Source organism: Rhinichthys klamathensis, unplaced genomic scaffold (genome assembly GCF_029890125.1).
Source record: "Rhinichthys klamathensis goyatoka isolate OS25496 unplaced genomic scaffold, OSU_Roscu_1.1 h1tg000064l_1, whole genome shotgun sequence".
Taxonomy (NCBI): Eukaryota; Metazoa; Chordata; class Actinopteri; order Cypriniformes; family Leuciscidae; genus Rhinichthys; species Rhinichthys klamathensis.
Window position 1 is genome coordinate 976,097 of NW_026606607.1, and position 13,720 is coordinate 989,816.

The following is a 13,720-nucleotide window of genomic DNA, read 5'->3' on the forward strand; positions in this document are numbered from 1 at the left end:
CCCATACCATAACCCCACCGCCACCATGGGCCACTCGATTCACAACGTTGACATCAACAAACCGCTCACCCACACAACGCCAGACACGCTATCTGCCATCTGCCCTGTACAGTGAAAACTGGGATTCATCCGTGAAGAGAACACCTCTCCAAAGTGCCAGACGCCATAGAATGTGAGCATTTGCCCACATTTGCCCGACGAACTGCAGTCAGGTTGAGACCCTGATGAGGACGACGAGCATGCAGATGAGCTTCCCTGAGACGGTTTATGACAGTTTGTGCAGAAATAGTTTGGTTATGCAAAATCGTTGTGTGGTTACACGTGGTCTGCGGTTGTGAGGCCGGTTGGTAGAGTTGGGGTACTCGGACTCGGACTCGAGTCCAATTTTGAATAAAGTCGGACTTGTCACGCACTCGGATGAGTTTGTACTCGGACTTGACACGGACTCGGACATTTTAGACTCGGAAAAATGTCCGAGTCCAGTCGAGTCCGGGCACTGGAGGACACATTATTCAAAAACGAAACGAAACTACTTGTGTTGTTTCCACGTTGAGCATTGTAGCCAATCACAGACATGTATTAAGCGCATAAACGCAGTGGCAAATCAGAGGCATTTTAGAATCAACATGCGGAGAATTCACTCAAAATGTATGTTCAGAATCAGCACGAGCTTTATCCTTTCACAAATCCCCTCATAAACAAAGTCTAGACGCAATATAAATGAGAGATTCACTGTGCAGTGCAGATAACTTCAGTGTTTATGACGAGAGTTTTAGGGAGAGTGCAGAACGCGGTAAGTGATGGCTTAAAGGGAGCGCTATTGACAATCTAAATAATAATTTTGTTTTTCGTGCTTCTAGAGCACCAATTTACGTTCACACTGTAAATTATAAAGAGTGTTTTAAATACATTTAAATGTGGGAGTGAATCTGCTAAATTTTAGTCCTACGAGTCATGAAATTGCGATGATTGACAGTAACCATAGCAACATGTGAACGTGATAAACATAGCAACATTTTGGCGTCTAATAATTGTATGATTTTTGTTACATTTACTCGGCTCAATCCAGACGGTTGTCGTGCTGGTCCTGTAGTTGCAGCCGTCGCGTGTGCTGACACGCCAAGTACACTGCAGCCGTTAACGCCGGACAGAAGGGGAGTCACACCACCACCATATGGAAAGAAGCGTAAATGGATGGAAAAGCACAGTTTACTGTAAAGCTACGTCTTAGTTTTGCTTATCTTGGCGAAAGCCGAGTACAAATCAGCATGAAGTTTTAACATCTACTCTCGTGTAATGGAAATCATGAAGATCTGGATACATCCAGTGACTGCGGTGAATAGTGCTGCTGGCAACAAGGGAAAGACCTTGTGACAGCCTGGAGAGACAGCTGACAGGAGGAAAGAGACCCCAATGGGGCTGGTAAGGGTTAGCTACCCTTGTCGGCAGTATCCAGCTCCATGTTTACAGGATGCTGGAGACACCCGCCCAAGGCTTCTGAGAAATTAAAGAGAAAAATACCCCTAGAGTCTGCGAGAGTGGGGGCGGAAGATGACTCAATGTTGGACAACATGGTTAACGACTTAGGAATGGAAATGGATATGAGTATGGAGAGTAAGACTAGTTCAAGATCTGCAGTTAGTAAAGTCATTGAACTCCAAGTTTGTGTCTTTGGCTGGAGCAAGGCGACAACGGTCAGGGGTTTGAAGGTTCATCAAGGGAAAATGAAATGCTTGAGGGAGAAGGGACAAGGGCCTCGCATTGATCAGTACTTCTTACGAAGTCAGTCAAGTCAGTCGAATGAAATCCAGCGACAGGAAGCAAACCACAGCTCGCAGGATATCAGCACCCCTGTCATTGACGAAAGGAGGGCTTGCACAGGTAGTGATGAACATATTCATACTTGTGAACCCGGTCAGGCTAACCAGCATAAGAGAGAAAAGAACCTCAACGGGCATAGGCCTGGAGTTAGATGGCCAAGAGCTTGTGAGAAAACTGCATGGGACAAGGTAAACACAGATCTATGCTTTGCATTGGAAAGATTAACTGGCACAGTTGAAAAGAAGCTGGATAAATTTGGGGACATCATTTACGCATATGGAAGTGAGAGGTTTGGGGTGGAAAAAAGGAAGGAAAAAGAACAAACTACTCCTGGAATGTCTAGACGGCAGCAGAAAATTGAAGGGTTAGTTAGAGAAAGGAGACAGCTGAGGAAGCAATGGAAAAGAGCAGAACAAAGTCAGAAGGAGGGACTCAATCTCTTACAAAGGGCCATAAAAGATAAGCTGGCAACATTACGCAGAGCTGAGCGCCTACGGAAACGCTACAAAAAGAAGGAACGTGCGAGGGCTAATTTCTATAAAGACCCATTCAAATTCGTAAAGTTATTCACCAGTGAGAAGAATGGCACTTTAAAAACATCTAGGATTGAGCTAGAGAGATATTTGGAGGACACGCATACAGATGCAAAAAGGCATGAGCCTATGTCAATTCCATCAGACATACCACCTATCAACCCACCAGAATACCAAATGGAGGTCTGTGCACCTAAGTGGAAAGAGGTAGAGCAGGCTGTGAGAAAGGCAAGGGCTTCATCATCTCCAGGGCCTAATGGAGTTCCGTACAGAGTGTACAAGAGTGCTTCAGGAGTTCTGCGAATTCTGTGGAAATTGATAAAAGTGGCATGGGAAAAACAGGTTGTACCTAGAGCATGGCGCAGAGCAGGTGGAGTCTTTATACCTAAAGAAAAAAATGCTACAAGCATCAGTCAGTTTCGTCCTATTTCACTATTAAACGTTGAGGGTAAGATTTTCTTCAGCATTATTGCCCAGAGATTGTCCACCTACCTGTTAAAGAATGGCTTCATTGACACCTCAGTTCAAAAAGCGGGCATTCCAGGGTTCTCAGGATGCTTAGAACACATCAATGTTATCTGGCAACGAATTCAGTCAGCTAAAAAGGAGAGGAAGGAGCTCCATGTGACATTCCTGGATTTGGCTAATGCATATGGTTCAGTGCCACATGAGCTTCTTTGGGCAGCATTTGATTTTTTCAGAGTACCAATGTCAATAACAAATTTAGTGAAAGCCTATTTTGGAGATTTGCAATTCATTTTCTCAACTCCAAAATTCAGCACTGCATGGCAATGCCTAGAGGTTGGAATAATGGCAGGATGCACCATTTCTCCACTGGCTTTTACCATGGCGATGGAAGTAATCATTAGGGCATCAAGATGGGTAGTAGGAGGAGAGCGCTTGGCTTCTGGGATGCGACTACCACCAATCAGAGCATACATGGATGACATGACAACCATGACTACAACAGTAGCCTGCACTAATCGGTTATTGGGGAAGTTAACAGATAATATTGAATGGGCACAAATGCAATTTTAACCCCCCTAAATCAAGGAGCATCTCGATAGTTAAAGGAAAGGTAGTAGATAAAACATTCTTCATTAATGGTGAGGCAATACCAACAGTTTTTGAGAAGCCAGTGAAGAGTCTTGGGAGATGGTACGATGGGGATCTAAAGGACACAGTTCGGGTGGGAGAAGTTAGACGACAAGCAGTGAAAGGGTTGAAGAGCATAAACAGCTGTGCTCTACCTCGCAAACTAAAACTCTGGTGCTTTCAGTTTGGTCTACTGCCGAGGTTGCTGTGGCCACTGACCGTGTACGACGTTTCTTTGACAACAGTGGATAAGTAGTAGTAGTAGTAGTAGCCTTTATTGTCATTGGTCACAAGTACCAACAAAATTAGCCATCAACCTGTCCATACAAACATACATACAATATGACAAGGGGGTAGACAGGACAGGAAGACAGAGCATTTAGGAAGAAAATACAGCATAACATGAGGAGAGGTGAGGAGAAAAAAAAGGCAAACCCCAGACTATGTACCAGGAGTACAGTTTGGGAACAGTAAAAAACACCTCAGCAACATTTGCACATAATCAGTACACTCTACAAACATGAACACACAAGACTTGCAACAGGGGAGGGGAGTGGGGGATGGAGGTAACCCAGCTCAGACAGGTATCCGTCCGATCCTGCAGCCATTCTCGGCGCTGGTCACAGACCCGCCTGTCAGACTGGTGGTACAAAGCGTTGAAGGCGAGGGATGGGGGGTGGGGGGGTGATTGCATATCTGTATATATGTAAGAGTTCGTGTATGTGTAGGCCTGGAGAGTCGCTATGCCTGGCATCATAATCTTAGTGCCTCAAGTCCGCAGGATTGTCATAGCGATACACAGCAAGTTGCCATGGAGACAACCCTGATCATGTCCCAGACAGAGTCAACAATCAGCAGGTGTCTGAGGAGTGGGGGAAGGAACGCAAGAGCGTCTCACTGCAGTGCTCTTCCGGAGGAGTTGTTGTTCCAACAGCGGCCAAGGCCAGTGCTGGATGAGGGGGGCCGAAAGCAGATAAGATTGGGATTGTTTGGTCTTGGGACGAGTAGCCGCATTCCGATTTACACAGCCCCTGGTCCATTTTGGTCTCCGAAACGATCCATTTGCCTTTGCAGAGCTGTGAGCTTCTCCATGATGTTATCCATATTGTGGTTCATAGTCACAGTCTGAGTGCTGACAGCTCTGCCCACTGCTTCAATCATGACGGGCAGCCTTGTGGAGCTTTGGACAGCTGTCGCCGACTTCTTAATTTCTCGATAAACCAGGGCAATGCCTAATCCAATCAGCAGAAAACCTGTTATCATGGTTCCGAATAGGTAGATATCTTCAATGTCCTCCACGGAAAGAGCCGCCAGACACACGACCCGCCACTTCTCCCACGCGTCCATCGTGTAGCCAGCTGCGAACGTTCCGGCAGGGCAGTCAGGTTCCCCCGAACCCAAGCTTCTCGTCGAGAAGATGGTGTCAATAGCGTTGAGAGACCAGTTGATCAAATCCATAATTTCTTAGTTTGGAGAGCAGTGCGGAGAGAGTCTCTCAAAAAGTACAAGACAGTAGACTAGACGAGACGAGAGGAGCAAAGCAGGGGAGGTAAGGGAGAGGAGGGAATGAAAATGCGACCGCCTTCGTTGAGAGCCAAAGAGAAGAGCCACGTTGACTACCAGCTTCCTCCTTTGAGCTGGGCCTGCCTTGTGCCATTTAGGAGGAGCTAAACTGAGCCCAAAACCCCCTCTTCCATGCTGTACCTGTCCCACGATATCACCAATTTGAAGGGCAGCCTTTGCCTCTACTACAGATTTCTTTGCTGACCACTTTCTACCAGTTTTTAACACAGGGGCTGACTCCCTTACACATAAGCTGGAAGCGTTGATAAGTTCATACATCAGGAAATGGTTGGGAGTTCCACGCTGCCTCAGCAGAGTGGGACTTTATAGTAAAGGAATATTGCAGCTGCCAGTCTCTGCTTTAACCGAGGAGTTTAAGTGTGCCAAGGTCAGACTGGAAATGACCTTAGTAGAGTCACGCGACAAATGTGTAAGGGAGGCAGCCCCTGTGTTAAAAACTGGTAGAAAGTGGTCAGCAAAGAAATCTGTAGTAGAGGCAAAGGCTGCCCTTCAAATTGGTGATATCGTGGGACAGGTACAGCATGGAAGAGGGGGTTTTGGGCTCAGTTGAGCTCCTCCTAAATGGCACAAGGCAGGCCCAGCTCAAAGGAGGAAGCTGGTAGTCAACGAGGTGCGTAAGGAGGAGGAGAGGATGAGGTGTATAAAGGCCATTTCCCAGGCCAAGCAGGGAGAGTGGATGAGATGGGAGAGTGTGGAACAACGTAAGATGGCCTGGCAAGACCTTTGGTCAATGGAAGAGAGTAGGATCAGTTTCCTTATTAGGTCAACATATGATGTTCTCCCATCACCGCAGAACCTAAACCTCTGGGTAGGAGAGGATCCCTCTTGTCCTTTGTGTTCATCACCTGCCACATTAAGGCACATTTTGACAGGATGTAAGGTGGCTCTTAGCCAAGGTCGGTTTACTTGGCGCCATGACCAAGTACTGCGATGTTTGGCTTTAGCATTAGAAGGCAAGCGTAACATGACCAATAATTTGCCACCTGTTCTAGCAAGACATTACACGCAGAAGACAATATTCCTCAGCCCAGGCGAGCAACCACCAAGAAAAGGTGTTAACATCAATTCTCGCCCAGGACAACTGGAAGCTGCTAGGGACTGGAAGATGCTGGCTGATCTTGATCAACGGCTTATTTTTCCACCTGAGATTGCCACCACTAACCTACGACCAGATATTGTTTTGTGGTCTGGATCAGCACGCATTGTTCAACTGATAGAGTTAACAGTGCCATGGGAGGATGCGGTAGATGAGGCATATGAGAGGAAGAAACTGCGGTATGCTCATCTGGCCACTGAAGCAGAACAGCGAGGATGGAGAGTCCAGGTTTATCCAGTGGAAGTGGGTTGCCGAGGTTTTGTGGCTCACTCTACAATCCGGTTCCTCAGAGACATCGGATTCAGCGGCCAAGAGTTGCGTCGCACAGTAAAGAACTTATCTGAAGCAGCAGAAAGGAGCAGCAACTGGCTGTGGTTGAGACGGAAAGATTCTAGCTGGCTGTGTGCAGGCCGCCACGCTACGGTTTCGTAGAATTCTTGAAAACTTGAAGAGTCTGTTGGTTTATTTGTATACGTTCCTGTGGATATTGCGTGAATGACGGGTGGTTGGGCAGATATTGTGTTTTGCGGTAGGTGGTATGCCATACGGAATCGTTGTCCACTGAAACTGCATATTAACGCACCAGTGGGGCTCGACAGCCTTAGTCAAACGGGTTGGCGCGTATGGTCGGGTTGCGGAGAGATTGTGAGATTGTGGTTAGGTCTCAGCAGCAGGAGGGATGTAGAGGTCAGTAAGCTGGACTGAGTTGAGTGGGGGACGGAGGGGGGTGACTCTAGGACGCCAGAGTCACTGTCGAGCCCTCTTGAGGTGTCGTGGGCTAGTCGACGAAACACTGAGGACGGAAGGTGCCCACTTGAAGACCCTAGAGATGTCCCCTACTCGGCTCAATCCAGACGGTTGTCGTGCTGGTCCTGTAGTTGCAGCCGTCGCGTGTGCTGACGCGCCAAGTACACTGCAGCCGTTAACGCCGGACAGAAGGGGAGTCACACCACCATATGGAAAGAAGCGTAAATGGATGGAGAAGCATAGTTTACTGTAAAGCTACGTCTTAGTTTTGCTTATCTTGGCGAAAGCCGAGTACAAATCAGCATGAAGTTTTAACATCTACTCTCGTGTAATGGAAATCATAAACACTTTAGTCATAAGTTTACATACACCTTTCAGAATCTCCAAAATGTATTTTTTTATTTTTTAATATTTCTTAATAAGAATTATCATAAAAACATTGTTTCTATTCAGTACTGCACTGAAAAAGCTTTTTCACATAACATATATTTAATAGCCTAGTCCACAAGACAAAATACAAACACAAAATACAAGACAAATTACTTGATTTTAATATTGTGTGTCATTACCTGAACTTTTTTTTGTTTTTTTTTGTAATGGTTGTACATGAGGAAAAATCCTCCAGCTCCTACATTCTTTGCTTTTCCAGCATCTTCTGCATATTTGACTCCTTACTAGCATGTGACTATGATTGTGAGATCCATCTTTTCGCACTGGTGACAAGTGACGGACTCATACACAATTATTACAAACCCTGCAAATATTTAGTAATGTTCAAGAAGGAAGCAAGCATCCGTTAAGGATGGAACTGGATGTAAATTGGTGTAAATTGTTCTTATTTTCTTTAAAAAATCATTAATTAATTTAGTCCTGCCCTTCAGAGGGTAAAAAAGATATTAGCATGTAAAACAAAATAAGAAAAATTTAAACATCACCATCATCTTGCTCAAAAGTGTACCCCTGGCTTTTAATGGATCGTGTTGCATTCTTGAGCATTACCTTGCAGATTCTGAAAGATGTACAGTAGGTAAACGTATGACTGCAACTATACATTGCAATCCTTTTGTAAGGTTTAAAATATTAATTTAATAGCTCAGTGTTGAGACCTTTCACCGGGATTTGATTGACAGGCGATCTGACCAATCATAATGCAGGCACCCGCCATTTTTGTCCGACAAACAAACCAAATCAGTTAGTAGATTTAAGTCACTGGACTTGAACTTGAAAAATGGTGTGTATTGATTTCTTTTTGCCGTTCTGATTTTCATTCATGTTTAATTTGTGCTTAATTTTGAGATTGTCAGTTCATGTGCTGCTTGAACTGAGGCCTACACATTTAAGCACCACAAAACAGTATTTATTGCTTGAATTTCATAATAATTATAAAATTTGAAAGATGAGACTTTATTTCACACCAAAAATAGGCTGCTATATCTTGTAAATTGGTGCAATGTCAGTGTCCTCTTTGCTCCGCAATATATTTTTCACTGTGTGAGAACTTGATGTGTGGAGTGAGAGCGGAATGGCTTGTCGGATGTAGCAACAGTAACTAAGAGGGGCGGGTCTTTGTGAAAGGTCAATTTCAAATCATTTAAATCTTTGTGGACTCGGCCGGACTCGACTCAGACTCGGATGTTAAGGACTCGAAGTTCTCGAACTCAAGTCCGACTCGGCCCTCTTTGGACTCGGACTCGACAAAGGTGGACTCGGACTCAACACTACCGGTTGGATGTACTGCCAAATTCTCTGAAATGCCTTTGGAGACGGCTTATGGTAGAGAAATGAACATTCTATTCACGGGCAACAGCTCTGGTGGACATTCCTGCAGTCAGCATGCCAATTGCACGCTCCCTCAAAACTTGCGACATCTGTGGCATTGTGCTGTGTGATAAAACTGCACATTTTAGAGTGGCCTTTTATTGTGGCCAGCCTAAGGCACACCTGTGCAATAATCATGCTGTCTAATCAGCATCTTGATATGCCACACCTGTGAGGTGGATGGATTATCTCGGCAAAGGAGAAGTGCTCACTAACACAGATTTAGACAGATTTGTGAACAATATTTGAGAGAAATAGGCCTTTTGTGTACATAGAAAAAGTCTAAGATCTTTGAGTTCAGCTCATGAAAAATGAGGGCAAAAAACAAAAGTGTTGCGTTTATAATTTTGTTCAGTGTAATTGTGCAATGCCAGTCTAAAATCGGATTTTGATTAATATAAATAAGATCATTTGAGCTGGGTTGTCGTTGACATCCGCAGTCTGTTTCTTTGGAAAACAACAATTAACATTAACTACTAGGCATGTCCAGATATTTGACATCTAGAAATGCACCATGTTCCATGTTTTTATCATACAATTATGTAAAATAACTGCTGCAATGTTGCAAAACAAATACAAATGCATGTTTTTACAGAGCTTTATTTACACATTTTTATTTGAAGTACTTTGCACTTTAAAATAAATGATATAAATGAATACAGTTCTGTCATTAGTGAATAACTACATGGAAATAAATAACTCAATATTAACATTCTGCAATAACAACTGGCTGGATGTACATCACCACATTTTTATCGGTTATCGGGGAATAACAAACCGCTGGATGGTGCGATTGACCAATCAGAATCAAGTATTCCACAGAGCCGTGTAAAAACTACTATTAACTAACAAGAAACTCTGATTAATGAATACGTAAGTAATAGCACTCAGTTGAATGCGGTAGTTCACTATTAGCTAATCAGTACTTCCCAGAGGACTACTAAGAACTATACATAATAATTAATGACAGTAATGCACATGTAGAATTAATTCTGAAGTGAAGATCATGGTAACCCATTAGTAATGACTTAAGTGCTACTACATCCTTCTAAAAGGAACTATACTAATTATTTGGATCAGTATTCTAAAGTGAAGATCATGGTAAACCACTAGTAATGACTCAAGTGTTACCAAAATCTGTCAGAAGCCATTACCATCCAAAACTTTACAAAAACCTCAAAAGCTTATAATGACCAGCATACGGGAAGCCCTTCAATATTACTAAGGATGCACCTTATGAATGAGAGATAAGAGAACCCCTAAAAGAAACATAATAGTTTGTCCTAATGTTATGGGACACCACTGTGCACCATAGTTGTGTAACGAGTCAGTTAATAAAAAAAGCTAACAGCTACATGTAGAGGTGCCAGTGTTCAGAGATGATGCATGCTTAACTTTCTTCTTTTTTCTTTGATTGTTATGAAGACTCCAGGACTTACATCCATCTAAAAGTGCATTTGAATATAGTCATGAACTTAGATACCTTTTTGATTAAACCACAATGAACAATGCACACAGAAAAAGGAATATGATGTAAAATATTTTATTTTGTTTTTGTAAATGTTTCTAAATCTGATTCCACAAACTCCAAAACCCACACGTTGTATATTCCAAAAGAAAAAAGAAAAAAAAAGCTTCGTTTTAACATTGGATACTACTATACAGGACAAAGAAAAAGACAAATACTGTTAAATGTCCGAATATTGTACAAGGGGAAAAAATATCCAAGAAACAAATTTTATTACAGCCAGTCATTGAGAAATTATGTACAATTGATTTATCTGAAAATTGAAAAAATACATCATGCCATGTTTATTACAAGCTCAGGACTGTTGCAGCTGTGCACATGAAAAACTTCATTTCAAACCGGCCAGCAAAGTGCCACTACCAGCTTTCAATTATTTCATTAATTTGAGTGAGTTTGTGACATCATACCATGATTTTTACTTTCCCACAAATCAAAACCAAAAATAAATCTCATTTTATTCTTTAAATGTAAACAAGAAAGACGCACACTTTACATTTCATTAAATGTCTACGCATTGAGTTTTCTGAATGTGAAAGGCATTGAACTTCATCTCTAAAGCTCTAAACGTGACTCTATGCTGTGGAGCGTTAAGAACAGCTCGTGCTCGATATGGGGAACTATCTAATGCATTATGGGTGACTTCAAATGGAAATTCACAGCACACACTAATCTGATGAGCAGAGTTAAGATGTCACAATCACCTCGGCATGATTGGTGCTCGTTTTGACCGCGGAAATATATCAAAATGGCAACAGAAAAAGAAAAAAAAAGAAAAAGTAAGGAAACAGTTCTTCAAGTGGTCAGATCATTTTAGACAATATTGATTCTACATTCTAAATACAACAAAAATACTCTGATTCTTTCATTTTTACAGATTCTGTACAATTTTATACAATACATATACTCTCAAAATGATATCTTGACATCCTTCTTAAATACTTTGAATTTTTTTTTTCTTTTCTTTTTGTTGAAAACAAACAAAAGGTCAACCAGACAGCTATGATAAAGTTAAGGTAACATTTGGTCGAGTATTTAAAAATTGTAATTTATAGATGGATATTTACACATCGTACAAAGTAACGTTCTGTCCGATCGGCAGGCTTTCCCAGCAGCTCGACTCTCTGCGTTTCCACATCTTTAAAAAATAGCTTCAATCAACAATAAATACAAAAGCTGTCTCTTATTTTACAGAAATCAAAACAAAGGAAAAAATAAACTGACTCATGGAATCAAGTATTTAAACGGTATCTTTCTGTTTTAGTGCAAGTTAATAAGTCCCTTAGCTTTATCCCTAAGGAAGTCTTCTCAGTACATTCCTTGTTCAGTGGTGTCTACATTTCTGTAACTATGTGTGTATATATTTGTGTATATATATTTCTTTACCCAGAGGACCTGCCTCTTTATATCTAAATAAGGCTGTGGCCAGCACTTTCAAGCCTAAGCCCGCTCGCCATTGTCTCGTCTCTCATGCAGGAAAAAAATACATTTACATTGTCTTTGCAATTCAGAGTTACCAGTGTGCAGCCTGTTTATATTTAAGGTGAAGGTGCTCAATCATAAACTACATCATCTCATCCGCCACTGAACTTTCTGAAAACCCCTTACAGTTCTGCGGTCTAAATCGTGCCCTAACATTTTTGTTTATCAGAATTGACGTATTAAAATGTTTTCTGGGCCTAAACAAATAAAAAGGAATGCGTATGTTTCACTGACATCTTTCAATTCATCCATTTCCTGCAGTTAACTGCGCCACAGTGACAAGGGATTTTATGCTGATCGTCTTCCAGATCAAACTTGTAGTCGTAACACAACTGGAAAAGAAAAAAAAAAACATGTGACCAGAATGTTAGACATCAATCTAATTGATTTAAAGGCTGCATTTTATTGATAGTATGTGGGGAACGAATGCCTTTCAGACTGGTGGATAAACTAGGTTTACCTCTTCGCCTCTCTGGATTCTGCGGTTGGAAGTGATGATGATTTTGTGATCTCTCTCAAAGGTTACAACCTCAGCAATGCAGTTGGGCGCACAGGAATGGTTGATATACCTAGTGGATTAAAGGATTGTTAGATCAAATTTAAACTGGATTAAGCAGATAAGGGCCGAAACATGCTACGCAAGCTATAGACCAACGCTACTTTTGCGTCGTCGAAGGGTAACGCCCCCTTTTGGGGGAAAACAAACGGATTCCCCTGAGAACAGAACTCGCTCCAAATCTGCTAACTTTCTTGATAGCAAAAATGGCACAAACTTAAAGAAGCTACTGGATACGGGGTTACAGAGGTGTCCCTTTGAAATGGTCGAAACCTGGATTAATGACCTCACGCAGTGGCCAAAAATGGACAATTCAGACATCTAACGTTACCACCATCTCGTGGAATCACCAAGTAAATAACGTTAGCCTATTTTTTTTTGTGTCATTAACACACTCACAGTATGACAAACTAGACGATGAGGCCATGTCACTTGTATCATATTTAACTTGGTTTAAGCTATTGACATAGTTGTGTTGTCGACTAGCTATACTAACGTTAGTTAGAAAGACGAAGCTGCTAGCAGCTAACGTTATGTGATTAGCTCTCACTAGGCACGCTACCTTGGCTGTTAACTGAATTTACTGTTGAAATAGTGGCAGGCTAGGACTAAAGTGGACTTGGCTGGTTTCTGCTTGTGTCTAAATTGCTTTAGGCCTATATGACTTTTCGACGAGCACTGCTCTGGGCTACATGTAACAACACGAACGGCAGTAGATCAAGCCTTCTAGGCTAGATAGGATAGCGTAATGTCACAACATCCAATTTGATAGCCCCGTACATACATACATTGGTCCTATACATATTTTGCCGTACACTGTAAACCTTTTTACAACTTTCAAAGTCCTAGCACTTTCTAGACACAAGCAGAAACCAGCCAAGTCCACTTTAGTCCTAGCCTGCCACTATTTAAACAGTATAGTATAGCTAGTCGACAACAAAACTATGTCAATAGCTTAAATCAAGTTAAATATGATCCAAGTGACATGGCCTCGTCGTTTTTTTTCTCATGCTGTGAGTGTGTTGATGACAACAAAAAATAGGCTAACGTTAGCTGCTACTTACTTGGTGATTCCACGAGATAGTGGTAACGTTAGATGTCTGAATTGTCCATATTTGGCCACTGCGTGAGGTCATTAATCCAGTTTTCGACCAGTTCAAAGGGACACCTCTGTAACCCCGTATCCAGTAGCTTCTTTAAATACCGCTCAGGGTCCTCGGCCGGCAAAGAGAGTGTGTATGTTTGTGCCATTTAAGAAACTTTGCAGCTCTAGAGCGAGTTCTGTTGTCAGGGGAATCCGTTTGTTTTCCCCCAAAAAGGGGCGTTACCCTTCGATGACCCAAAAGTAGCGTTGGTCTATGCAAGCTTGATTTTGTGCGATGTTCCTTTCTGATGCGTGTTAGAAAGCAATTCATAGCATAACGCAAGTATGCACTGCATTCTTAGTGTTGTCGCAACACAAT

At 42.3% G+C, this 13,720-nt stretch overlaps 1 protein-coding gene across 11 annotated transcripts in view; it reads right to left on the bottom strand.

Annotated features, from left to right (window-relative positions):
• Positions 1 to 11,810: 11,810 nt before the first annotated feature.
• The window catches only part of kmt2ca (lysine (K)-specific methyltransferase 2Ca), a 164,091-nt gene continuing 162,181 nt past the window's right edge, over positions 11,811 to 13,720 (bottom strand). For all 11 annotated transcript variants that reach the window (XM_056249816.1, XM_056249818.1, XM_056249819.1 and 8 more), the window contains 2 exons: positions 12,162 to 12,270; positions 11,811 to 12,033 (listed from right to left, as the gene is read on the bottom strand). In XM_056249816.1, coding sequence (XP_056105791.1) covers positions 11,941 to 12,033; positions 12,162 to 12,270 — 202 coding nt within the window. In that variant the 3' untranslated portion in view covers positions 11,811 to 11,940. The remainder of the gene's footprint in view (positions 12,034 to 12,161; positions 12,271 to 13,720) is intronic.